Source organism: Lonchura striata, chromosome 4 (genome assembly GCF_050655825.1).
Source record: "Lonchura striata isolate lonStrDom1 chromosome 4, ASM5065582v1, whole genome shotgun sequence".
Classification (NCBI taxonomy): domain Eukaryota; kingdom Metazoa; phylum Chordata; class Aves; order Passeriformes; family Estrildidae; genus Lonchura; species Lonchura striata.
This window is the reverse complement of record NC_140706.1, coordinates 60,204,461-60,232,160: the sequence shown is the minus strand read 5'-3', so window position 1 is coordinate 60,232,160 and position 27,700 is coordinate 60,204,461. Positions and strand designations below refer to the sequence as shown.

The window sequence follows — 27,700 nt, the reverse complement described above, 5'->3', positions numbered from 1 at the left end:
GTATGTCTTTCCATTTTCAGCACATATAAAGGAGAAGGCCTTCTAAAAAAATTACTTTTTTTTATACAGCCTAAAAATGCAAAGAAAATTTATTAGGTAACTTAAATTCCTTTTAGAGCTAAGTATTGATGTCTCATTTAAAATGAAATACTTTTACTTCTGCTAGTACAATGTCCAGAAGTGTTACTTGAGTGAGCTTGCCTGTTGCTACATAATTTTTCCTTAGTACTTCTATCAGCTTTCAGGTTTTAAAGTTGTGAGAGTATTGGGGAGCTTCAGCAAACCTATCCAGAATGTGTTGTTCTTGAGCAAGACTTCCGTCATGAAAACTCAAAATCATCTCAAATTTAGTTCAACCATTGAAAATTTTCAGGCTTTCTCATCACTAGTACACAATATGTGGCTGATCTATTTGCCAGCAGTGGTTTGGAGTTGAAATTTTGGGGTTTGAGAATCTTTTCCTGTTAGATAAAAAGAAAAAAGCTCAGTTTAAAACAGTAGGAAACTTGAATGGTGTTTCTTGCTTTGTATTTCACAACCCCAAAATGTAATGCCTCCAACTTTTGAGAACCAATGCAATACAAGATCTTGCATTATTAAGTTATTTAGGACTTTGCTCTGTGTGCTGAAGCTTATGAGAAAGCTCAACATCATTATCTTAAGGTATTCTTTGAAAGTTCCAGTAATTTTTTTTTCTAAAAGCATATGTAATCAACTTTGTGGTGCAATCAGAGTGGACAATGTAATTTCTGTGATTTACCTTGTTTTGGTGGATTTTGATGGGATGTTTACATAGTCCTTGTGTCTTTAAGAGTGGGATTTGGAGTTTTTCATTCATTTTCTCTTGAAGTCAAAAGAGTGTCAAGACTTACTGGTGATAATATTCAAAAGATGTTTTCTAGGATGTTTTTGAGATGTGATCACTTGGATTACAACAGAACAATTTAGCTTTACTTTGTGAGGTTGAATTTTCTATGTATATTTTTAGAGGTCAGAAAACAGTATTTGTGGTGTCTGTGTAAATCTGAGAATTAAAATGAATGCAACTCAACCTCTCTTCACTATCACAAAAGTAAAGAAAAAAATTGCTCAGAGTTTGGATTAGAAGGTAATTTGAGCTTTAAAATTCACAAGTCCAGGATAATAGTCTCTCCAGTGCTTAATAAACATAGTTTGAATTTTGGTGCAGCATGGGTGTTGGACTAGATGATTTTTGAAGGTCCCTTCCACCACTCCAAACCATTCTGTGATTCTGTGAAATATGTTTGTTTTTCAAGTAGCTGTGAACTGAATGTTTTGTAATTTTTTTCTGAGATTTTTTTAAATTTAGATAGCATTATAATTAATATGTCTGTGAATATATATATGACATCTGTCAGATTAGCTGTGTAGTGTCCAATGTCTCTTCTGAGAGGATGGTGTTTGAACAAGAATTTTGTCTGAAGCCTTTTGTGACACTCACTGTTGTCAGTATTTAGATATTTCTACACAGTCAATTATTTCTTCAGATTTTGTTTATGGTAGTTAGGACTGCAGTCTTGTATATGAGAAAGCAGGTTAAAATATCTGTGTCAAGCCTTATGTTTGCAAAATTAAAAAAACTATTCAAGGGCCAATAGAAAGTGTTTGGCGTGCTAGAGAATTCAGATTTCCTGTGTCCCACAAAGAATTTTTAGCTGCAGAGTCATTGGCACAGAGAAAATGTTGTTTCTGCCTCGTGTCAGTTCTGTGGTAGGTAAGGTGTGAATCCTGTGGGTCCCAGCCTAACTCAGTCCCTTATTTGCTGTCCGGGAGAGGCATTGGAAGACTTTTTCTGTGATTAGCAGAGCATGATGTGATGTTATGGATGTAAGCAAAGGATGGGAGATCAGCTCTAATTCTCTGACTCTTTAGTGCTCTATGTTTAATTTTAAGCTTTAATGTAGTTCTTTTTGTTGAACTTATGTTTCTTTTGAATTTTAAAAAATATATTTTAAGCTACTTCATAGGAAATAGTAAAGTGCTCTGTACTTTACAAAACCCAGCTTAACTAAGTTGTTGTATATGTGGTGATAGTCTGGGTGTTGAGGCTGAGTGTGATTGCTTGAACAGTGCAAGTCATGAGTTCATGATTCCAGATGAAGTTGTAAAGTTCAGGAAATGGTCTGTGAATAAATGTAGCTATAACCAATTGTTACAAATCATACAATTTGTTTAAACTCCCATTTCCTGTTTTAGGGGAGAAGTATCTCTTGCTCTAGTTTTTGAATTTGTAGATTAAGAGAACTTGTAAGTGTATCTGTGGGAGAGAATGAGGTTGTACTGCTAGCCTTTAAATCAACATTTTCAATTTTAATTTCTTAAAAAACAGAACTATAAAATTCTGAAACCCTGACTAACTCTGTGCATAAATTGGAATGATACAATTAAAATATGTCTTATGAATATTGCAGGCATGTATTGAATCCTTATAGACACAAAATCTACATGTATGGAACCTCTTACATATATTACTCATATATATTATATTTTTTATACATATTACTTTACATATATATATATATATATAAATAAAATGTTCTACAGACATGCAAAAATATATATGTATGTGTATAAACCACATATCCTGTAGGCTGTTATAAAAGTCTGAGGCCAAATAATCAAACTGACTATGTGAACAAACAAAATCCTTTCATTTTCCCATCAATATGTCAACTAACTTACGTATTTTCTCTCACTAGAAATGACTACCCCAAACAAGACCCCACCTGGTGCTGATCCAAAGCAGTTAGAGAGGACTGGTACTGTTAGAGAAATAGGCTCACAAGCAGTTTGGTCTCTTTCATCCTGTAAGCCAGGTAAATCACAACAACGATGTAAAAAGTTGAATGTATATTTATGTTTTGGGAGGAAGACATCCACAGCAGTAAAACTGCTGTAGTGTTAACTGTAGTTATTACAAATAATGTTGGCCTTCTACACAATATGAGAGTTATAACTGTGTCAGAAATCCTATGAGGAACTATCTGATATGAACTAAACTCCTAGATACTTTATATTAATTTTTTTAAATTTAATTTTTAAATTTAATTTAGTGAACAAACTAAGCCATGTGAACAGAATCACATGCAGCACAAGTGAAATTGTTTCTATGCTTTGGCATTTTGTCTGGGTGTCTTCCATTTTTAACTAAGGATGACCATGCTGCTGGGTGACCTAAATGTTCTGCCTGAACTTTTTAACTTTCTGTGGGCTCAGGTGTTACAGGGTGGCCCTAAAACCCTGCAAGTAAAATGAACCTGTGGTCCTGAGCAGTTAGTGATACATGCTGAAAATATCTGAAAATCTGTATTCTTTCCCTTTGGGGTGGTTGAGTTTCTATTTCAGAAATATCTGTGGGGAACTGATCAGTTGTCTTGCTGCAGCCTAGGATTAATGATCCCTTTATGTCACAATATTGTGCTCAGGCTGAATGACTTTGGTCTGAAATCCTGGAATATTGGAGAAAAATGTCTCATGGTTTTGTTGCTTAAAAAGACTGAAGGAAATTTTTTTTTGCAGATGAAACTTCAGCTGCTATATTGGAACTGCAACTAGTGTGGACAATCAATAAAAGGATATGATTAGTAAAAGGATAATGAGGGCATAGAAAGTACATAGCTGGAGTTTCTTCTTCAAATGTGATGCATTAACCTATAGGAATACTGTTTTTGCCATCTGTTGCCTGTTCTAGCTAGTATGTGAAAAAGCAAAAATATTTCAGCACATGACTTGAAAAGAAAATGTTACATTTGGCTAAAATTTTATAATGAATGGTCTCGGCTAATGATTTTTCTTTAGTTTAGCAGTTAAGTTACAGAAGTGGAAAAATCTAACTGTTAATTATTGCTCTGGCAACCAATATGAATTACTGCTTAACCACTTGAAATTCCAGGACATGTTGACATGGACCCCACAGAACTCAACAGTATTGAACTTCTGCAGATTCCCCTATTTCAGTTTCATGTCAGAAAAGCATAGGTGCACCTTGGATATCTAGAAATATTTCCTAATATGTTATAACTTGGGAGACATTAATTTGTAACAGTTGAAGAAGAGCTACATTTGCATCACAGAAATGGGAAGTTCAAGATTATCACATTTTCTTTTTCTTAGGGTTTGGAGTGGATCAGTTACGAGATGATAATCTAGAAACTTACTGGCAGTCAGATGGATCACAGCCTCATTTGGTGAACATCCAATTTAGGTATTAAAATATGCTCTCTGTGGGTTAAGGTGCTTTGTGTGACTTTGTATTGATTACTGTTCAACAAGATAGGGTTTCTGGAAATGCAAGAACTCCTGGGTTAGTTCTGTTACCCAACTGGCAAGAAGTCAGCATTTCTAAAAATTAGATTTTCAAATGTTATGATCACTAAATGTCTAAATAAGCAACGAAAAGGAATGTTTAATGGTGTGTCAGTTTCAGCATCACATTTACTCATGTAAGGTGACTTATGTCCTGATTTTGTGTCTTTGAGTGTCATTTGGAGGGTAGATGACTCCTATGATACCCAACAAATGAGTTTGAGAATCATTTTTTTATTCCATCCTGTGTAAAAGGCTTTCAGTACTTTAACACAACTTGAAATGAGATGTTTTTCCCCCTTTTTTATTTACTTTCTTGAGAAGGCCTTGGTCCAATAAGAGAGCCCATATTTGAAAAGCCTAACTTAAAGCTTCATTATGGACAAGTGCTTATTTGGCATCTGTTTCTTGGTATACCAACGTTTCTGAAGGCAGGCAAAAGAGAATGGTGAAAATCAACTGCATAATATAATATGGAAAATCACCTAGTTCTTCAACAGCAAGTTTCTTATGAATCACTAGATACACTTACTTTCATTTTCAGAACATTTAAATCCTTAGTTATTGCAAACTAGCAACAAACTCATCCTGAATATTTTTCTTTATGATGCTTACATAGCTTGTGTTGCTTCTTGCAGAAGAAAAACAACAGTGAAGACCTTATGTATTTATGCAGACTACAAATCTGATGAAAGTTACACTCCAAGCAAGATCTCTGTCAGAGTAGGAAATAATTTTCATAATCTTCAGGAAATTCGGGTAAGCCAATGATGCTTTGCATTCTATCTTAAAACAGTTCTCTCTTGTTAGGACATATGATGTAATAAAGTGGTTTTTTGAGGTAAAATATGGCATTGTGCTTGAAGGGGGAAAATGGCTGGTTTTATGTTGGTGTTTGCTTTTAGTTTTTATCTTGAAAATTTAGTAAACTAGTTTCTGTTTTTTTTTTTTTAATCAGACTTTTACCAAACATAATTATAATTGAATATGTTAATAAATTACATTTTACTTCTGAGTATTGTTTCTAATCTTTTTCTTTTTAATACTGGACAGTCACTGAGATATAAAGATTTTGGATGGGATGCAGTTTTTTAACAATATGAAGCAAAATCTAATTTTCAGTTTTTCAGATCGGTTTAAGATTTTGAATAAGACAGAGTTGTAGTGTTTTGTTAGTGTTTCTTATTTAAAAAAATATGAAATCCAGTTTTTTTATGGTGATGCTTCTAGTCACAACTGTGATAAGATTTGAATTAAGTGCTTAGTTTTGCTTAGCTTTTGGTTATCAGTGAAATAATCCATGATCTTGCTATACATCCACCTTGGAAACTAATTGTGTTACTTATAAGCAGGTATCTTTGCTCATTCTGAGTCAGGGTAGCCTCATGTTTCAAATTCCTCTTCTCTGGAGCTCAGCAGTTATTGGCTGGTATTTTTGGAAGGTTTAATTTACCAGCCTTACATGGCAAGTATTACAACAACAGAAAGATTGGGGTGATGAGAAAAAGGTGCTGCTAAATTGTGGCTTGAATTTTTACTTCTGGGATTTTTATTTTTTTCACTTTGGTTTTCCATCCCAACAATCCAAAGTCCCAAGAGGAAGTTGTAAGTAGAAAGCTGTAGATCCTATGGGAGTAAAAAATAGTGTAGTAGAGATGTCTGTTAGCATTATGTGTCTACATCCTTTCAATGATTTGTGATAGTCTCTCAAGTTTTGACTTACAGTTTTATCCTAAATCTTAAATGGAAGGCTCTTGATGTCTTTTATTTCTATTTAATTAATTAAATATTCTTTTGAAGAAATATATCACCACATTATTTTGACATTTATCAGCTGTAAATTCTGCCTTTCCGTCTTCATAATTGTATCATAGCAATTTGGGAGCTGCACAGTCTCTGAAGAACGGCAGCTGGATCCTTTCACCTGTTAGGCTGTGGGTCAGTTTTCCGAGTATCCACTAGATGTCATTGTTGTCCTTAATTATCACTTTGATTTTGCACTTTTGTCTGCCTTTTCAATAACGAAATGATTATTGTCCTTTTTGTAGTCATGCTTGGTACATCTCACTGCCTAACTTTAGTTTCTCATACAGTGGTAAACTTCTGCTCTTGAGGGTATGTGTGTTATTAACACATTAAAGATCTATAAAGCAATAAAATGTATAACAAGTGTATTAGTTTTCTCCAGTGTCTCAGGCAGTATTTCTTTAGCTCTTTTCTTGTCAAACATGAGATTCTATGCATAATGTATGTAGTTAAAAATGGTACTGCTATATGAAACAAGTTACTAGCATTTTTTATTGTATATGAATGTGACTCTTAATATGATGCATGACAGAGTAATTCTTATGCATACCACATGCTCTTGTGCTTTTTTTACTTCCAAACTGAGGAGAAAATATGGTCACGCTTCTTATTAATGAGATACAATATTCTGATGCTGTAAAATGCTTGTGACTGTCATCACCATGATATTACATGTTGCTATCAATTTTCATATTTTCTAAATGGCTTGATACGGTTTCTTGAATTTTCCTTCAGTCTTGAAACTTTCTTCAGTTTCTTTGACACATGGGGAGGTTACAGTCTTGAAACTTTCTTCAGTTTCTTTGACACATGGGGAGGTTATTAAAGCAGTGTGAACTGTTATGAGCTCTTTACAGAAATCTGCTTAATTATACAATGATTCCATTGGCTTCAGTACTGATTAACTGGGTGGAAAATCAGGCTAAAGCATTTATATTTTTCCATGGATTCTTGCCCAACTCATAGTGTGTAATGAATGTTTTTTCTTTCCTAATGGTCTAATTTTCAACACAATGCAATATGCTGTTGAGCTAAACTTTGTCACAAATATAAGTTTTAGTTTGTATTCTAGTATGTGAGCATATCCTGTTTGGAACCTAAGATGAATTTATTTTCTGAAAAAAAGGTTTCTTCCCCCTTGTTTATACTCCATTGTAAGGGTGAGAACAGCCCTTGCAATCTGGCAGGATTATTCCCTTACTCACTGCAGTTAAGGGGTGTGCACTCAGCCTTCTCCTATGGCACTTAAGTACCATTGTATCACAGCTGTCAAGCTTGGAGAGCAAATATTTTCTCATCTGCAGTCATGGAGTTTTCTCACATGATGGTACAAACAGTGTGGATGTACAATATAGTCTGTAGAGGCATTTTTGGAACAGCATCCAGACTCCTCAGGATATGTTATTACACCTTTTAATAATATGAAAACAACTCACTGCAAAGGATATGAGTGAAATGCTGTCTGTGAGAGATCTCTGGTCTCGTCAAGTGATGCTCATCTGTTTATTGCATTTATACCTCTCCAAGACATTGAGATATTCAGCAATTCATTTTGCTGTAAGGAGATTAAGTGTTTTGATGCTAAGTGCAGGTGGTATTTCAGGGTATCGTCTCAATCCATATATAATATATATATATATATATATATATATATATATATATATATGCACCTTGTAGTTTACAGTGGTTTCTGCTGTCAGCCTATAAAGTAGTATCTTTACATAGACTCAGGTGAAAGCCCATTAATCTTAATACACCTTTGTTGACAACAGTATGAGGCCTTTGTTTTAGGTTTCTGTTGGAGTTTTTTGTTTGTTTGCTTGCTTTTCCTTTGGACTGCTGTCTACTTTGTTTTCAGTTTCTCTTTGATTCCTTTTGGCCTTGCCTGGTGTTTCATAACCAGGTGCAAGCACAGCAGCATCCCTGGTGGCATGGGGCTGTAGCTGAGCACCACGGACAGGGCTCCGTCTCCACTGTTCGAAGAGATTCTGCACTAGAGAGGGGAATTACCAACTGGATGATTGCCCAAGCTGGGAGGCTTTTCCAAGAGGTAGTTAAGGAAGTGACCCCACTATAATTCCTTTACTTGTCTTGTGTCCAGTGACTGTAGTGAAGAAGTTGGACTTAGCCAGATGTTTTCTGAAATCCAGCAGTGAGCAATCTTCACCAGCAGTGAGCAATCTTCTGTACTTGGAGTAGACTTAGATCCCGAGGAGCGAGGACATGCTAGCTTGTCATAGGGCTGTTGCAAGGTAATCAACCAAGAAAATGTATTCTTGTGACTCTCTATTCAAACTTCTCTAAGGTGCATTTTGAACTGCTTTCCACTGAAGGTGCAGTACTGGGTTGTTACTCCTTTAGATTCCTGACTAAGCTTCATGTACTTTGGTTCGAAACCATTCCTCTATGTTCCATTCAAGAAAAGAGGCATTTCTGACCCCTAATTATTCCTTGGGTTCAGAATGTCAATTAAAAATAGTCAGTCTGCTTTCTGCAAACTACTCTTGATGATAAGAAAAGATGGAGTAAACTTTAGTTTTACAGAATTTCAATCTTTCCTGTCTGCCTTTAGGATGTTCTGTAAACACAATCATCACACCAGCTCTTCATTTTGATTGTTATCTTGCTGTTAATGGTGGCTGAGTATGGATTAGTTTCATCAGGATGCACACAGATGCACTCTTCCATACATCTAAAGTTTACTGTTGGTGGAAACCTGCAAAGCAGGGGAGTAGAACGCTCCACTGGTATTGATTACTTATTTAGCCTTGTCATGGGTAGGAATCAAATTTCAGAAGGAAGGTTACTTCCATCTATACTCTGTACAAATTTCCACCTTCCAACTGAGGATATTTTGTGAATCCTCAACTGAGATGTTTATACAAACTCATCTTTACAAAAAGAAGGCAAATTAAATGATGTAACATCACTGTTGCCTGCCAATATCATCACCACTGTAGGTGATATGACCTTTTCATCATTTATGTGCTTATGGAAATAACTAATATATGCTTCAAACTGTGGAAATTATGAACAGGATTACAATTTTCCTGCCCTTTGATACTGTGGAATAGTAAGACATCAGAGCAGAGCTTACTGTGCAGTCATGAAAAGTGCAGGTATTGAAATAGCCTTTTATGCATATGAGGTGTGTGTATACAAATAGAGAGGTCCACATTAGAGCTAGTAGAGCACTGGAAGATTGTTTTGGCCAACCCACTAGAAAATGCATTTTTATCTTACCTTGTTATGATGTAGCATTTTAAGACAAATAAGCATCTCTTCTCTAGAGGAAAACTAAACATGCTGTGGTACACGTGACATGTAAAAGATATTTTTGCTTTTGTGTCTGAGGTTCAGAAACAAATCTATGAAGGAACCTTTTTTTTGCCCCAGAAGGGCTCAATTATGCAAGGGTACCTTAAAGAGGCCCTGTATTTTTAATTCTGTCAGTCTGACTTTACTTTCTGAAGCAGAGGAAAAGCCATGTGAAACAATGTGGCAACAGCTCTATGGAAGGCAGGAAGTTGATGAAATGCAGAGCTTTCCTCGAGGGAACTCAAGTACAGAGAGCCTAGGAGCTGATCGAAGCACTGTGTTACATATGTGTGTAAACCTTTCCTGCACGTACAATCTTTTTCATGATTATTCATTTAAATTCCACTATGGAAAAGAAATTGGAAAATCAACACCCTCACAGTAAAGAATTTTTTGCTAATATTTAATCTAAACCTTAGTTTAAGGCTGTTCCCCCTTGTCCTGTCATTACATGCCCTTATAAAATGTCTCTGTTCCTCTTTTTTGTAGGCTCCCTTAGGTACTGGAAGGCCACAATTAGGTCACACTGTCACCTTCTCTTCCTGTAGCAACTGTTTGATTACCTTGTTCCTTCTCTTTTCTGTGCATGAAGTTCTCGGAGGAGGATTTGAAAAGATTTCCCCCAAATCTTTGTTAAATATTTTACTTCTGTAAAAATCTTTCTGGTACTAGTGCCTTTAAAATTCAGATTTTTAAAATGGTGTGTTATCAGTGCAGATAAACTCTCCTCCAGCATAATGGGGGAATTTTTCATTGGCTTTAATACAAGCTTTCACTATTGTATTCTAATTACAATACTTTAAACAAATTCTCTGGTGGACATGAGCAGGTTGCACATAGTGTGAAGGGAAGGAGCCAGATGCTTGAACTTTTTATGTTGAAAACCAACTGCAAATTTTGGTTGCATATTCTCTAGCACTCTTTTGAAGTATGTAGTGTAATACTACTGTTGTAGAGTAGTAATCATATTAGCTAGGGGGAAAACTGCTGGTTTTCCTTGATAGTTTCTTACCTTCTTTATACACCTGAAAGATTTATATAGGGAAGTCTTCAATAATGGAGATCAGTGTAGCAATAGGCCAACTTCTTTACCATTCTTAATTAGTTTTAATGAAGGATCTCTTTTTCACAAGTAGATACTGTGAAGAGAGTACCTATGGTGAAGGGAGCACATGGGTATGTTAATAGAAGTTCTGTGAGAGTATGGTCTATCATTTTTCCTCTTTGTACATTTTGCCAGTGCCATGGCCATGCTGCTCATGTACAAAAGTTCTAGCTAGAGGTGTGAAATAGTCGTCTTTCTTTTTCCTAATTTTGTTTTTAACTCTACCAGCTTCTGCAGCTGATTGACATACACACACGTATTGTGCTTCTGGCTTTTGTGACAACACTTTTTGTAGCCTTTAGCCCTTAGTGCTACGTATAGCTTTGTTTCTTTGAAACAATGAGTTTTTAATGCCTGGATACAGCAGAGATGCTGATCTTTCTCCCTTTGATAGCATTACCAAATTTTTAGAGCTCTTAGAGTGATCAGTCAAATTTCTGTGTCCTTTAGCTCCTAGGAATTGGTTCAAATATGTATATTGATGTACAGTAGATTGTATCTATTTAAAACGGTAGCCCCCATGCCCTTCACTGCCTGAAATTTCCAAGTTGTAATCAAACTTATGTGCTATCAGGCTGAGGGAAGAAAAGCATGTTTTTCTTTTATATGCTCAAAATGTAGTGAAAATCCCAGTGGACAGTCGTGTTTACAAGGGTAACTGTCTGCATTCAATTGTGGGTTATAAAAGTGCTTGCTTGAATAAATACACAGAGCTATCAGACAGAACAACCAATAGTTCGTTGGACAGTAGAATAGAAACACTTGCAAATAAAATTCCCATTGCCAGCAAAGTTGCAACTGAAAACCCCTGAAGAAACTGTGTATATCCTCTAACTATCTTGGAATGTAATGATTCAAGCAGCAGACATGTGCAGAGGGAGGGGGCAGGAGGGGGGAATCATTAACCAAGAAAGTTGTACATACCAGCAGTTTTCAGTGGGCTCCTTCTGCAGTGTGAGGCTGAATGCATTCCTCAAGTCATTAAGTAGCTCACTTTCCATATTCAGAGTTATGCTTTCTACCAGTTGTTACTACTTCTACCATCCCTTGGGTCCCCCTGTATGATTTGTTTTGCTGGTCTGCTTTTATTATAATGTAGCCTTTTCAGAAAAGGCAAAGGTGTTTGGCTGGTAACCACAGCATGTTGTAATGAGGGTGGAGTATGTTTGTCATTCTGCAGCAATGGTTGACTTCCATGAATGCCAGTGTCTATAACCACACAGGCTGTGGCAGTTTATCTTTTTGAATATATTCAGATTGCATAACAGTGGAAAAGAATCTCAGTAAATATCAGAATATCTGATCTTCCAAGCAAAAGCATGATGGAACCATTTTTTTACTTTACCCAGTGATGAGTCATGTATATTCCCATTAAAAAAAGGAAAATATTTCACTCCAGAAATAAGTCTTCACATTAGTGAATTAGTCATATATCAGACATTTCCTCTTAAAAGTTTGGATAATGTCACACAGGTGGAAGTAGTATTAAAAAAAAAATCAACAGTGAAAGACACAACAGGCTTCACTGTGTCCTGTAAAAACATGATTTTATTTTTGTTAGAAAACAAAACAAGAAATACGGCATCTGGAAAATAAAGTCTGAAAAACAGTCTAGTTAGCTGCTAAATAAACTTCAGAGATGAAGGTTTAAAAAAAACCACCAAGATTTGTAAAAGGAGGCGGGGGGGGGGGAATAGTGTATTTCACCTTAAGTAAGGGACAATGTGTAATAAGGGATTTTGTGGTTTTACAGCTCGGTGCATGTGTTTGAAAGCTGTTCTCTCAGCAACGTGGGTGGCAGGTTATGCTACCATATAATGTATTGTAGTTGGCTCTCCACACTTGTCAGGGTTAGCGTTCAACCATTCGGAAAATTTTCCCATTGTTCTATCATGTGAACCAAGGCTAGTGTTGAATTCCCAATAACCTTCTGCAGGAAAAAGAGATTTAATTAGAAAGTTTGAAATTTGATTACTTCTGTTATTGTCTTAATGCACTTCTCTCTAATTTAGGTGCTTATCTGTAAATGCAATCAATTTTTGCTCAGGAAGATGAAAAACAAACTAAACACTGTACTGCAGTTGCTTCCACAATTTAAAAAGAAAACTTGTATACTCAATTCTGTCTTTCTTCATCATTAACACTCTATTTCCATCTTAAACATGTTTGCTTTAGATGGATCATAGCTTTTGGCAGCTACTGCATTTTTAGCAAATAATACTGTTTCTAGTAAGAGTTGCAAAAAAAAACTTTGTGTGAGGTCCTTGTAAACTGAACCTTGGGAACGTTATGTTATTTCTGTATTTTCCCTTCTTTTGTGCTTCTTCTCTATTTGTGTCATGGTTATAAATTACATCGTTTGAACTAGAGAATTAAAAACATTTCATTTTGTGATTCCTGTAATTTCAAAAAGGGGAATGTTTGTTTTATGTGTATTTTTTTTCTTTGTACCTGTTATTTCAGAGCCTGGCACACAGAAAAATAAGCAGTTATGGTATTGAAATTCCATTGTGCCAGCACCTCCAGGGCATAATCCAAAAAAACCAGAAAAATCGCCTGCTGGGTTGTATGCAGTAAGCTTGTGTGAACATCAGTATCTGCTGTTCACACATCATTTTTTACTTGAAGTTCCTGTTGGAATAAAGGCTCTGTGTTTGGAGAGTGCACTGGGATACTTGTTGGTCAATGGTTTTTCAAAGTTTGTAGGGATTTCTAATTACAGTTTAGCAGTGTAGGCTCACTAGATACCTCTTGCAGATAATCATTAATGTTTCAGAAGTAATTGAAGCAAGCAGGGATTTGGCAACATAAAAACTGTAACAAGAAAGATCTGGGTGCTCTTCTCTTCGTTTAAGTATTTTCTCTAAGACTGAATATGGGAGTGAGGAATAAGGTGGGTGGATGGAAGGGGATGTGACAGCATGACAGAAGACACATACTTGGTTTCCCTACTTCAATATTTAACCCCTTCTCTTCCTTTCCCCTCCTTTTTAAATGCAAGTGTGGTCTCTACTTAGCATTTTAAAACATCCAAGTGCCTCCAGCTTTATGGCTTATGGTGGGTGTCAGTGTGTTACTCATCTAGAACATCTTTGTGGTGCTCAGTCAGGTGAACCCCCTCAGCTGATCAGAATTAATTTGAACTGTGTTTTACAAAACATGTGATACTGTGCTCTTGCAAATTGGAGCATGTAGCAACATCTACTTTATCTCTTGTGTTTGATCTCTCTGCACTTGGACAGGAGGATGGAGACCTGGGTAGGCAAACTGTTCTAATGCAGCTTTTTACTTGGGTGTTTGAAGTAAAACACCCAAGTAAAAAGTGTGTTCCTGGTCACATAAGGCTTCAAGGTTTGAACTAGGGAAAATGAAAATCTTTGTTGTCTCTGTTGGCTGGCTGTATCATTTTTTGGCTTTTGGGGAAGTGGACTCTAGATATCTGACTTTGCAGTTAGCAGAGCAAGGAAGTGGGTGCCATTGAAGAAACTGTCTGAAACAGGGGACACTTCTTTGATCTCAAGAAGGTAGCATGTTAGGAAGCAGATCTTGGAAAAGTGCAGCAGACCTGTATTTGGAAGGGAAATTATATTTTTCTGTAGTAAAGTACCCTGCATACTGCATTGGAATTGTTAAATAAAGAGCTATTCCTTGATCTTATTTTTCTTCTTCTACCCTACCACATTCTATAGTCATGATCTTTCCAATTCTATAGATTCTCTAGGCCTGAATAATCCAAAATTATCTCCTCTGGTTTTGGATTCCAAATATGAAAATATTGTGGGAGTCACACCACCATCTTTTGCTTAAAGGATGTAAAAAAACATGCTTAAAGTTGTGTCAAAGCTGACAGTAAGATGCTGCTCACTCACTACTGCTTTCCTCTTTCTGGAGAGGTTGCTCACCATTGGGAAACTTCTTGCCTTTAAGCTGCTTTTTTCTACACTGAGAAATAGGATTGGGAGGATAAAGTCAGTGAATTATAAACAATCATCTTTCATTTACCTGATTGCCTTCATAGACTTAACTGTGGAGAGTAATCCTTGGAGGGAGCAATAGATATTTTCAAAAATTAAGTACTAAATATATGCAGCAAGGTCAAATACAAGACTGATTCTGACCCCTCTTGATGCTGCTACTAGCATAGTGTTAAAATCCTCCAAAGAGTAAAGCCTACAATCAACATTTAATTTGGTTTAAGTGTAAGAAAAGATATGAAAGGAACGGGAATTTTCTTGGATACCTAAGAAAGTTTTACGCTGTCATCTCAACTGGCGCCAGTCAGCTGGAACAGCACACCTCATTCTCTATTTCACTTGAACAGCTTGTAGGCACTATCAGCTGGCAACCTCCTGTAACTGTGTTCACCACTCCTTGCCAAACCAACAGTTTGGCAGCAGGGTGGAGGGAGGTAGTGGCCTTAATTTAGAAGAAATTAGGAGCCAATTTGCCCACCACTTATTATTTCCTGTGTATGTGGCTTCCATGTTATAATACCTTTATTTACATCGTACAAATGCAGTCACACTTGGCTATTGGTAGTACATACTGCCCTGTGGCAAAGTAATCAGGTATTGCTATTAATTAGGATTAAAAAAACCCCAAACAAATCCATTAAATGCACTGGATGTGCCATGCTTTGTCAGGTCAGCACTAAAAAGAAACAACCAGAAATTTCCATATATTCAGGTAGAAATAAAGGAACAAGTGTATTCTCTGAAGGTGCATGAGGGGATTTTATAATTACCATCAGTTTTTTGGGTTTTTTTTTGGTTGTTTTTTGGGTTTTTTTGGTGTTTTTTTTTTTTTCTTTTTTTTTTTTTTTCTTTTTTGGCATTCTGAAGTCTAACATTTTAGTGGAAAGCTGAGATTATTAGGAAAGCAGTTCTGAAAGGAATTCTGTTGATGTGGTTATTTAAAGCAATCCTCAGTGTTCAGAAGAAAATGCTCCCTGGCAGGTGGTAGAGATGTATAACGAATACAGGGTTCTGGACTGTAAGACTCAGTTGCTTCAGAGCTGCCACCATGGCAGTTCTTTCCAGAGGGAGGTCTTGCACCCGTGATTACTGAAATGTTATTTTGGTCAGGGATCACATGTCTGTGTGTAGCTTTGATGAGAACACTGCTACACAGGGTCTACATTCATGTCTTTGCCAGGTTTTATTGGGTGAGAAGGGATTGAATATGGTGTTATCCTGTTCCTTATCTCAAATAGTGCATGGAAATGTTTCTATAGATATGAAGTATAAATTTATTTCTTTCTGAGGGCTGTTCTCTGTCTTAATCTGTCATAAGATAACCGAGTTCATGTGTTTGAATCGGAAAAACCTTTCCCAGGCTTTTTCCATTTTCCGTGTGAACACACAGGAGAGGGTAGAGTGAGAATAATAATGTATCATGTGTGTCTGGCTTGAGGGCCTATGCTCTCTAGCTGCCTTCATCCAATTTCTAAAGTAGGTTTATCTAACAGTCCTATTTTATTTCAGAATGAATTTTGTAGTGTTTTTTATATCTCATGTTAAAGGACTGTTATCAAATACAGGTTTTATTGAAGCTTTTTATGAATGCTATTCTCAGTCAGTTTTTGAGTGAATCATGTGGCATAGCCCCTAATACGTCTTTTTAAATTATTATTCTTCCCTCCCCCATATTTGTCAGACATCAAATTAAACTGTGAGTATGAAGGATATTTTGAATTATTTCTACGAGCAGAAGCAGAAAACTAAATTTTTTCTTTTAGTTGAGATTAATCTGTTACTTAATAAGATGATGTTGCTGAGCATAATTTTTACCTTAGTAAGGTAAAAATCAAATCATGTTTTATGTTTTCATTGTTTCAAAAAGAGTTGCAATTCAGAATCAGAAGAAACACTGTAGTAAAATTTTGAAGTAGGCTTCCCTCTCCCTGACCAGGTCTCTGTTATGGTTATGATGGTTACCATTTGTAATAGAATATTGTTTTCATAAATCAGCTTTTGATAAATCTGGCACTGCTGGGGTAGGAACTTCTATTGTGGAATTACTGGCCTTTCTTCTGTTTCTTTATGCTGACATGAGGAGTTAAAGATTTACTTGCATAGCAGAAATAAATTAAGCAGAGAAGCATATGTAGCAACAGGACTTGTAGATGTACAGTAAGTCACATAGATTTGCCATCCAGTTTCATCTGCTTGTTATTGACTGCACTTTGCTAAACAGTAAGATGACACCCCACAGTAGCTCTAGAGGACATACCAGGCCTGCTGGTAAACAAGTTTTTAATTAACTCATTCTCATGCTTTATTTTCCACTGCCCCCTCATTTTTCAGGAGCCTAGTTAAGATGTACTTTTATTTTGATTCTTACACAGGTCATGGTGAAGAGCTCATGTTCTTGGTCTGTAGGATATAGCACTAAGGCTATTCCAGATGCTGTTTGCAGCAGCAATGCTGTTGCAGTGAGGGACAGTGCATAGCGCCACTGAATACCTTTTAAAATTATATATTTTTTGAGGGAATGGTGACTTGAGGGACCTGTGACTCCCAGAAAGAAGTCAAGGAATAAAATTAATGTAGATTGAAACAAGCAGAGCCTCAAGTCTGATCTCCACATAAAACAACAGATAAAAATGGGCTTTTTTTGGACACAACTTCTTATTGATTTGTAAGAAAACAAGCAAAAATAAAAACTCGACTGCATTCGTTCCAGTACATTAAAGAAATTCTGTTTAGATGTAAAATTAAATGCTTCCATTGGGCAACAGTTCTGATTCCAGCTTTGCAAATTTATGGAAGTGTATTCTGGCTGACGTGAAACTATCCATCTGAACCTCTGACAGATATATTTCTTCTCTTTTAAAGTTCATTTGTATGAAAATATATCTTCAGTGAGACATGTTTATGAATTTGGGATCTTTCTGAGATGAGACTCTGCATTGCATTTTAAATTTGCGCAAAATAGTTTTCACAACAGTCTCTTGTTTTTGTTTCCAATGAGTAAATATTCCTTGAGCTGAGCATTATGCTCTGGATCCTGTGAAATGCTAGTCTGCATTTGCTTATTATGTGCTACAACACACTTGAGTTATCTTGGAGTTTATCAGATTTTGCCCCACTTGCCTTTACTGAGCATCCATGGACTCCTTATCCAGACAACAGAAATGTTTGCATACTGTACTTCTTCAGGATTTGGGGATTATTTACAGAGGTTTAAGATCTTTAAATTTGTTGATTTTTGGGAGAGGTTACCTTCTGTAATTCACAGAAACAAGCCAGTCCTTTGAAACCAGGAGAAATGCTTTCTATTAACCCCAGTGCTTTTTGTGTCTTAAATCAACAACTTGTAAAGAATGAGTAGGGTTTTTTTAACTGGGTAGCACTGGGGTATAATTTGTTCCAGTCCTTTCCTGACAAATGAAGTCGTTCAGGAACTACAGTCTTGTGTAACAGGTAAAAAGTTAGAGCCGTGCAGTTTTGCGGGCCTGTATTCTAGTAGAAGATGGGAAATCTAGTTCTCTTCAATGTGTAGTAATAGCCCTTCTCAGTGAGGGGAATGAGGGGTTTTTTTTTGGTTTTGGTCCCCTCACCTATAAAAGTGCTTGAGAGCTAGCAGCTGGCTGCTCTATTATTTCTTTAAATATCATGATAGTCCCAAATTTTTTACATTTGTTCATTTCCCATATTAATTTTCTGCATTCTGTGGGATGCAAAGTGCATGGCATGAAATGTGGTCACTAGGTTATTGCCGCTAAGTTATTTGAGATGGTTTGATAGGCAATTAACTCAATGTGGCCAGTTTTCAGGCACTTAAATCTTTAATATTCCATGCACATTTTTTTTTTTCAAATACTTTCTTTGTATAATTTAACTGTAGCTATGTCTAGACATATTTCCTGGATATGGCTAAACAATTTTCAAGGTAAATTATGACCTGGGTTTTTTTTTTGCACTTTCACACAAACATAGTATCATTCCTTTATATATATAGGAGAAATGGGAACTGCAGACATCTGCAATAGAGTTTTCATCGAATTTGCAAACTTCTGCCCCTGCCCCTTTGTAAAATTAGTTATTTCCCAGAAATATTTTCCAGCCTTAACTTCCATAGTCAAATAATTTGTGCAGTGCACCCATAGAATACATTTATATTGTTCCTGCTTCTACCCAGCATTTCTAGTTTGAAAAAAATTCATAGGACTTCTCCCTTTATGCTTTGCTATCTTCTAGGTTTTAATGTGTTCATTCTATTTGCCTTAAGGTCCTCTTGTATAAGATTATTGTTCAAAGCACTTGTTTCTTGTTCATAGAAAATTCTGTCTATACTCTCTTTCTTGGAAGATTCTGTGGTGTTAACCATAGAAACATTTAAGTTGGAAAAGACCTCTAAGATCATCAAGTTCAGCCTGTTCTGTTGCCTTTCATAAAAGGCAGCTGCTTTGTCCCATTCTCCAGTCAGCAGTTCCATTTGTAATGCAAATTCACCTGAGCTTCAGAATGGTTTTTAAATATATGTTCAGACTTCTTTGCAGCAGAATGTTCTACTATTCCAGTTCAATCTGTTTCTGTTCTCTTTGTGTAGTTGTCTCCTCTTTCATTATTGGTTTCCCCTGCCTCTCTTCAGTAGATGGTTGAAGTGCTACTCTCTTCCCTGAGAGCAGCCTGACTCACCTGGAAGTTGTAGGAGATGATGTCTCCTTGTAGGAGATGACGTTTACTTTGGGTCAGTGCTGCTCTGAACAGAGGGACTAAGATTTTGCTATCTCACTACAGGGAAATCTTAGGGCTTTTCAGTGCTTGGGGGTAACAATTCAAATTTAGGACTAAGATACAAACGTAAATAAAAGTGCTAGTAATGTAGTCTCTTTAGTAATTTTTAACAACTGTGTGCCCTCTTTCAGTTGTTATGAAAACCTTAGTCCACATACTTAACCAGATGGGGTTTTTTTGCTACTTTTGTCACTATTTTGTGTTATGACTAAAAACTTTTGAATGCAGATAGTACTATTTGTTTGAGTGAACACGGGAAGTTGTAGTGGCTTTTGTTATGTTTGACAGTTTTTTTTTCCCTAAAGCTTCTGATCAGGTAAAAGTTACAGAGGGTTTTCAAAAGCAGGTTGGTCATCATCTGCCAGATTCCTACATGGAAGTACCCCTACACGGTTACCTTGTACACATGGGAACTTCTTCTTACTTACTTGTCCATAAAATGAAGAAATTCTGCAGTGAGATAAACTTTGATTTGAAGTGCTTCCCTAAAGATATAAAACATTTGTTTTCACTAAAGGAGATTTGCAATTCTTTCTAAATGTGCAATGTGCAGCATTGGCTATTTATTTTATTGTAACTTTTTGGTTTTTTAAATGTACTGTTTCTTTTCTCACATCTGCATCTATAATATTCTAAGGTACTGATAATTGGAGTTGTAATGTACCTTGGTTAAAAAAAAAATATTTTAAAGTCTCTCATTCTTCTTTCAGAATGCTGGAATTTTGAAAAGACTTGCAGCAAACCATGGATTTTCTGCCATTCATTTTTAAGGCCAGACTGTCCAAATGCAGTCTGTTCCAGCATGTCTGCAACTAAAACTTTACCCAGCTTAGGTACCAGAAATAGACAAACTGAGGCAGAAAGCTTGTTTTGGGCTGCATTACCTGTTTTTTTGATACTGTCAGCCAAGAATTTTTTTTGTAGGTTTTTCATCTTCAGTGGACTGTCTGCTAAGCTCAGGGGAAATAACAGGTTCACACTGGAGTCACGTTCCTGTAGCTGTGAAGGATTTCCCCTGATACCAGGAATCTTCTCAGAGTTGCAGTGCCCTTCCAAAGGTATGGCATTCCTGTGGATTGTGATAGCTGTGGAGTGAGATTAGGTCCCTGCAGAAGAGTAGTACTGCACTTAGGGTGTATTTGCCTTCCCTTCCTCCACTCTTGACTGCTTCTTAAATGAGTTATGAAACCCATTTTTCTTTAAATCAGAGATCCAAAATTTCACAGCTGTTATGGCTAATTTAAATTGGAGACAGTATTCCTTCTGGAGCAGCTAATTCCTGTTAAGATGGAATCTCTTTTACCTGATCTCAAACTAAACTTAGGTAGCTTCCTGCTATGGGTAGAAGGTTTGTTCTGTAGTTTTAGGCCTTAATTCCATACTTGCACATATGAAACACCATTCTAGACTGCACTGTCGTTCTGAATTTGCTGATTGGATCATTCTCCTTTTCAAAGGGACAGGGAGAAGGTTTTTTATTTTTTTCTGACATTCCAGTGGATGGTTGCAACTTAAAGCATACACAGCATAGCAATCCTTCTTTAACAAGTGTTAATTTATGGATGTGTCCAGCATAAAGTGTTATGTGAAAGTTCAAATGGCCTCACTTAACAATAGGACTTAAAAAATGTGAAAAGCAGACTGTCCAAGACTATTCAACATTTTTGTCCTTCTCTGAAGCAATATATTCCTCTTGAGGTATGTATTTTTTGTAATTAATGTTGAGCTGCCTATCTATTGTTCTTCACAGAACATACTAAAAAAAAGTGCATATGGCACAGCAAATGGGGAAGAGTGTTTCTTTCTTCCGGAGAGACTTTCCTAGTGAACATTCTGTGGCAAATTCCTGATGGTTTCTGCAGGTAAATTTTCTAGAATGAAGAGCTAGAACATGTTTTCAGCCATGTTCTAGAGAATGAAGTAATCAAAGGCTGTTGTCAATTTTTTTTTCCTTTCTTTTTGCTTTTTTTTCTGACACCTGGAGTTAAGCAGACAATATTTTCTGAAATTTCAGTTAAGTCAGACAGTTGTGGCTGGCAGTTTCACAGAGGCTGAGCATTTGGCAGGTTATTAATTTGTCTGTCAGACTGGATGTACCTGACTATGCAAGCGCTGTGAGCAGATGCAGAGTTGGGACTCTGATGGGCAGGGTGGTGGTTGTTTAAGTACCATGGACAGGGGCCCCTCCACACTTGTCCAGACCATCCATGACTTCATCTGTCAGTTTTGTATGTGGCAGTTCAGCACAGCCTTGACCCTTTTGCAGGCGTCATTATGTGGGGTTCTTCATCACTTGTTGCTTTTGAAAGAGCTGTTTTTCCTGTGAATCCATGCCCTAAAGCTTTTGGTATTCCACAGTGCATGCCACTGTACCCCAGTTCCTCCATTTGACAGTAGGCTGATGTACACACTTAGTCACCAGAGGCTCCTCATCACGTCTAAGACTAAACTGTTGTCCTCTTATGTGTTCTTCATCTAACTTCAGCAGAATTCAAAGACAGACTATGAAGGCATTCTTAAAGCTGGCTTTACCTGTTAACCATTCCATGGATTAAATTTCAACTCTTCCTAACTTCATTCCTGTTGTAGTATTGAAATTCTGCCTGAATCAGCTATGTGCATCTTAGAAGATATTTCATTGGTTTCTCAGCAGAACCAAATAAAAGAGTTCCTTTTTAAATGTATGGAGAAATGATAATTAGGGCACCCAATTCTAAAGAATATCAAAATGGACGAGTCACTGAGACCATTTCATGAGTTTGCTGGTGAGTCATTCTGCCAAATGAAGTTTAGGTTGCATCATATATGGCTCAATTGGCATCATCTGCTTCCTTCAGAAAGCAGCAATGGGACACAGCCCATTGATGTTGTCCAATGTTTTTGTGCTGCTCAAGTAATCCAAACAGGAAATCTGGAAAAGCAGTGTAAGAATCTGTATTTAAGCATTGTGAATACTAATCCTTGACCCACCAAGCATTTGCTTTTCTAGATTTACTTTTCTTCCTTTTCTACATATTCTTTATAGCTTGGTTTGAGTGTTTAGTTGTCTTTCTTATTATTGTATACAACTTTCTAACACCTGGGTACAGATTAACTTCTAGTGTTTTAATCTGGAACAAAATAGTGTGAAGGAGGTTCTATAAAACTTCTTGCAAGGATATTTTGGATCTTTTTGCAACCTTCCCAGTTTTCCCAAAGGTCATTTCTTACACTTTATTTGAACAAAGAGCTTATAGGATACTAAAAGATGGGAACTTTTAGTGTTTGCTTGTTTCGTTCTCTAATATAGCTTATTCTGCAACTGATCTCCTGTCTACCCAAATACACAGCTGACTCTTCCTGAGGAGATGGACTGTGCTCCTTTAGGTTCTTCAGGAACTGCTGTTTAAAAGAATGGAAAACTTTTCTTGCCTAATGGACTGAAATAAGATTTCTTGACCGTTTAAGGAGGTGGCTGATTAAGACCACAGAGGCACCTCCTTAGGTGGTCGTTGCTTCATCCGAGCACACAAGTGTGCTGTTCACAGTGGGTCCTTTGAGCCTGTTGCTGTGTTCCCTGTTAAGTTGCTAATGTGGTGTCCCTTCTTTGGCTCACTTGGAACTCATCGAGTTTCTTTTGGACATGCTTCATTTTTTCTGCTGGAACTGGTGCATCACTGCTATTAACTGGTTCTCTTCCTTCCTAAGTGAAGTGATGGCTGAAGCCCAAGCTCTGCTACTTCGTGTGTTGACAGTTCCAATACTTGGAATTATGCAGAGGCACACAGATTCTCAGTCCTGGTAACTAAATGGTAGGACATGGCCGTTATGGAAACAGGATTTTGGAAGTTAAGCCAACCTTCTTTCTCCTTGCCAGTTGTTGTGAAAACATATTTGGATAGCTGTAAAAAACAATGGCTAAACAGGAAAAAGCCTTTTCCTACATGGGAAAGTTCATGTACTGATAAATATTTAATTTCTGAACATAGTATTTCTTTTCCTTGAAACTTAGTTTTATAATCTGCTGCTTGGAAGAATACAGTATTTATTGAGAACACCTGCTTTGAAAAGCTTAGGTTTTTATAATAACTGTATTGTAAGACCTAGCTAAGAACATAGAGAGACAAAATTATATGTGTGAAGAAGAGTCTAGCCACTACTTTTAATTTCATAGTTGGCTGAGTCATTAAAACAAAAAGCAGCTTAAACAGTTTCATGAGAAAAGTAGAAGGAGTAAAATTAATTGCTGTTTGATTTCACAGCCATTTAAATCTAGTAGTAAAGTTGATGAAATGGAAATTTGATGAGGTAAAAACATCTCAGAATCATGTTTCATGCTGAAGCTGTGATGGCAGCAAGAATTCTCAGCTTTCTGTCAGGGGGAAAAATGAGCGGTTTTTTTTCCTGTATGTATTTAGTCCCCTGAGCTGGGAGCCCTGTCTAGCATACATCTGGGATGTGTTTGTAATTACACTGAATGTGAAACTACTTACAGTCAGTGTTTTCCTCTTTATATCTTCACAAAAGATAACCTTAAAGGGCAGGAAAAATCAAGTCTTATTTCAAGGATGTTAGCCTATTATAAATATAGCTAAAAGCTTGGGATGCATTTGTAACCTTAGTAGAAGTAGCAGTTAGAGTTATATGCCATTTGGAGACACCACAGAATGTAAACAAGATATCACTGGGTGTGGAGTTGCGGTTTTATATGTTTCATTACATCTTTATTCTGTCATGGTTTGTTCCAGTGTACCCCCATACTGTATTGGTTTCTCCCTGAGTTTTCCCGCCTTTCCCCAAATGTCGGTTTCCCTGGAAGGTGCCGAGACAGTCCCCTGTCCCCTCCCAAGTGCCTTGTCTGTCACTCGGTGTCCCTTCCCCTACCTCTAGAAACTTCCATCCAGGGCACCGAGAGATTGGATGAGGTCCTGGGACCCCTGCCCTGTCTCCCCCTCACTGGATCCCCCAGATGTCAATCCCCACAAGAGTCACTCCTGTCTGTTCCCCACTGGCTGGTCGGCCCCCCTCCCTCTCCCTATGTAACCTGTTGCCAGCACCCCTCAGTGGCTCTTGTTGGCTGGCCCCCTCCGGTGCTGTTGGATCCACAGGACATCAATAAACATTGGATTTTTGTCCCCAACAAGTGCCTCTCCTCATTTCCTCACCGTTGGAATCAGCAGTGACCTCAGGACCCACAAAGCACTCTCCAAAGCCCCGCCGGGTACAGCGGAGGGTGCTTCCACTCGCCCTACTCGCCCCGCAGGAGAGCTAGCCGGGGCTGAGGACAGGGGTCTGGGGCAGGGACGCGGCAATTGGGTATGGAAAAGAGGTCAATATTCAGTTTAGGTAGGATTAATAAAATAGAATCTTTTATTAATACTAGAAATTCTTTGAGTAAATAACTTCCTAGCCTATAAGGAGGCTAGTGATTGTAGAAGTTTCCTCCTAAAAGCTCTGGTCTCGTGTTCAGTCATCTCTCTGAAGTGTAGCCTCGAGTTGCCTTGGTCTTATTTTCTTTTTTTAATTTTTATTTTGTTGTGTGGTTTGCGTCTTCTATGGTGGGACACTCATTAGTTGCAATAGTAGCCTTGCCAAATATGTATGGAATTCTGTAGAACCTCTGGACTATACAATAAAGTGAAGAAAAAGGGCTTTTAAAGAGGCTGGGGAGGAGAATTCCATTGAGAACATTAATTTTCCTTTGGCTTTTCGAATGACATGGATTCCAAGAGCTGAGAGTATATGTCTGTAAGTAAAGCTGTAGCATGCAGAGAGCAGGAAAAATAAGAAAGCAACTGAGAGAAAGCAGGAGAAGAGCTAGAGTATAACAGCAGCAAGGACAAGTGAGTGATTTTTCCCTTTCAATTTTTATCCCTTTGTTCTTTCATTTTGACTTTCATGGTCTTCTTGTTTTCCAATTGTCACAAAATTTATAGTATTAGAAGCAAATATAAAAAAGCCACAAACCCTGGGCTTTTAATGTATTGTACAGTAAGATTAGTCTAGAGCTGCAGGAGCTGTCCTGAGTTACCAATACTTGACTTGCACTGATTCATTCCTAAGTTTTCTTTTTTTTAAAAAAAAACCTTTTCTAGAAAAACACATAACAGGAAGAAATTTTGAATTTTGAATTTCACTGTGATGATTAGTAATAAAGCTGATTTTTTAAAATTTCTTGGAAGACAATTATGTCTGAGTCTTAATGATCTACACAAGATTAAAAATATGGGAGGCAACTTAATCTGGTATTTGCTCGTAGTGGATTGATGCTATAGAGTTGAGGTGAAATATAAATATATCTGTATATGTGTCTATATATGCATACAGTGGTCTGTGCTTTTAAAGAACAAGCTTGATTTTGAGCAAAGTCAACTGAAATGGATTTTAAATGTAGTATTTTATTATGTGTGGAGCTGCCATTGCCACCTGTACTTAAGGTTATGTGACCCTTTCCATTTTAAGGCTTAACTCTTCGTTACTTTGACTTTTTCCCAACTTCAATTGAGACAGATTTTTCCATGCGAGATATCTGCTTTGGGTTGAGCTTTTTGAAAGTTTCAGCCAAAGCAGTTCAGTTCCAGGAACAAGGCTAGTGAAAAGTATGCTGTTTTGCTTGTATGAGAATATTCTGGTGTCCTTCTTTGATGCTCCAGTGCCCCCAAGCTCTAAAGCAAAGATTTGAAATTTGGCAATACTTCAGCCTTTGTGTTGAGGATGTGCCTTTTGCCTCCCTGTAAAAATCCACCCAAATTTCCAGACCAGTTTACGAGGCTTTGAAAGATTGCCATTTGCATGGGCTTAATAGGAATTTCTTAAAACTTCACAGTAAGCTTCCTTTAGATTCTGTTCACACTGGGAATGCTCCAGGCAGAGTAGAGCTGCATATTTCATCCCACTTCTGCTACAAATTGTGACGTCTGGGTCTGGGTGCTGACACTGAGCTAGGAGTGGGCAGCATTGTGTCTTGTATCACCCCTGCCTATTCCCATGTCCTGTTCCTTCTCCCTGGTGACCGACCTGGGCCCTCTGGAAAAAGAAACTGTTTCACTCATCTGAAAGAGCATGACAGATGTGGAGAAGAAGAATTTGGGAGAGTGTGTGTGTCTGGTTTATACCATTCCTTTGGTTGCAGAAAATGTGTGTATCATACTGGCAAAACAATATTTCCTTTTCTACTGAGCGTTCAGTTTGGTTTTGTTGCATTTAAATCTCAGTCATTGAGTAGGTATCAAGGTTTTAACGAACTATGTGAGCATCAATTAAGGAAAAAAAGGTTAATCTCAAATGTCAGTATAGGAATGTTAGGGGGCAGAAATCAAGAGCTCACTTTTTTCAAACATTGAAGTCTGACATTTGCATTTATTACACTCTAGCATCCAACTTCATCACATGTGTTGTGTGTTTTGTCCAAGAGGCAACTGACTGGAATGGGGAAAGGGGCCTGTTCTGAGGATGAGTCCAGGATTTGTATGAGTAAATATTCTGTATTCATCTGTTAGGGAAGTTGAAAAATGTGGAGTGAGGGAAGCTGATATTTGGGGAAATAAAAAAAAGTCTTTGTGGCTAAGACAGTTCAGTGGTGCTTGATTAATTGTATGCTGTCTGTGCTCATTTGTGGTGTTTCTACAAGAGGCACTCAGGTGACTGTTCCTAGGTGGCTGCTCAGACTCTGTGTTGTGGCTGGCTTGAGAACTTGTATCCATTTGTAGAAATGCAGGACTGCAAGTGAACTTAGTGGGAGCTAAACCTTCTGCAAAATCCAGTATTTCACTTAAGACAGTAAAAACCAGCTCAGAGGATGTGAAGTTTGACATGTGGAGCCAAGGAACCTTTTAGTCTGATTAGCCTAATGCCTCAGTTGCCAGTTTTACAGGTGAAGGAATGACTTGTCCCATCACTGTAGAAAGACTCGGGGAGAAACTGGTTGCCTTTGTAGTAGGACTGGAGAATAACATGCTGTAAATAGAACATATAACCACCTCCTTTGATCAGGGATGAAACAAAGCACTGGGAAATATGCCATACTTTTATCTTTCCTACCTTTTTTTTTACTAAAAGTTACTTAGTGTTAACTGATCTATTTCATACTGATCTAACTATAAAAATCTCAGTATCTTAGCTCTTGAACTCAAATTTTCCACTTTGAATTAGTAGTCAAAATTTGTAAACACTGAGGATAATATTAAAGTGCAAACTTAAATTAGCAATAGCCTTGTAATTCTCTTCAAAATCACAGTCACTTGACCTTAGTAGTAGTTGAATAAAGTGTTAGGAGGATCCTCCTCTGTTTACTATGAAGATGGAAAGCATCCCTGTTTAAACTGTTTACTGCAACCTCACCATGATAAATTTCCCCTTTGTAAAGCTGCTTCAACAAGACATTTTTTTAATCCCCTTGTAAAGTCAGCCATGACCTGAAGTTTCC

At 37.2% G+C, this 27,700-nt stretch overlaps 1 protein-coding gene and 2 long non-coding RNA genes across 12 annotated transcripts in view; 2 read left to right on the top strand and 1 right to left on the bottom strand.

Moving 5' to 3' along the window:
• The window catches only part of LOC146767654 (uncharacterized), a 14,533-nt gene extending 2,860 nt beyond the window's left edge, over nucleotides 1-11,673 (bottom strand). The window contains exons 1-2 of the long non-coding RNA XR_014955206.1: nucleotides 11,480-11,673; nucleotides 10,463-10,604 (exon numbers count right to left, since the gene is read on the bottom strand). This is a non-coding gene — a long non-coding RNA (uncharacterized LOC146767654). The remainder of the gene's footprint in view (nucleotides 1-10,462; nucleotides 10,605-11,479) is intronic.
• Nucleotides 1-27,700, top strand: part of ANAPC10 (anaphase promoting complex subunit 10) — a 33,823-nt gene that overhangs the window by 4,316 nt on the left and 1,807 nt on the right. For all 10 annotated transcript variants that reach the window (XM_077783008.2, XM_085579258.1, XM_021549284.3 and 7 more), the window contains 3 exons: nucleotides 2,721-2,837; nucleotides 4,135-4,225; nucleotides 4,965-5,085. In XM_077783008.2, the coding sequence (XP_077639134.1) occupies nucleotides 2,723-2,837; nucleotides 4,135-4,225; nucleotides 4,965-5,085 (327 nt within the window). In that variant the 5' untranslated portion in view covers nucleotides 2,721-2,722. The remainder of the gene's footprint in view (nucleotides 1-2,720; nucleotides 2,838-4,134; nucleotides 4,226-4,964; nucleotides 5,086-27,700) is intronic.
• LOC146767653 (uncharacterized) lies at nucleotides 5,092-27,700 on the top strand. The gene is made up of 2 exons (XR_014955205.1): nucleotides 5,092-6,905; nucleotides 6,951-27,700. It is a non-coding gene; the product is annotated as an uncharacterized LOC146767653 (long non-coding RNA).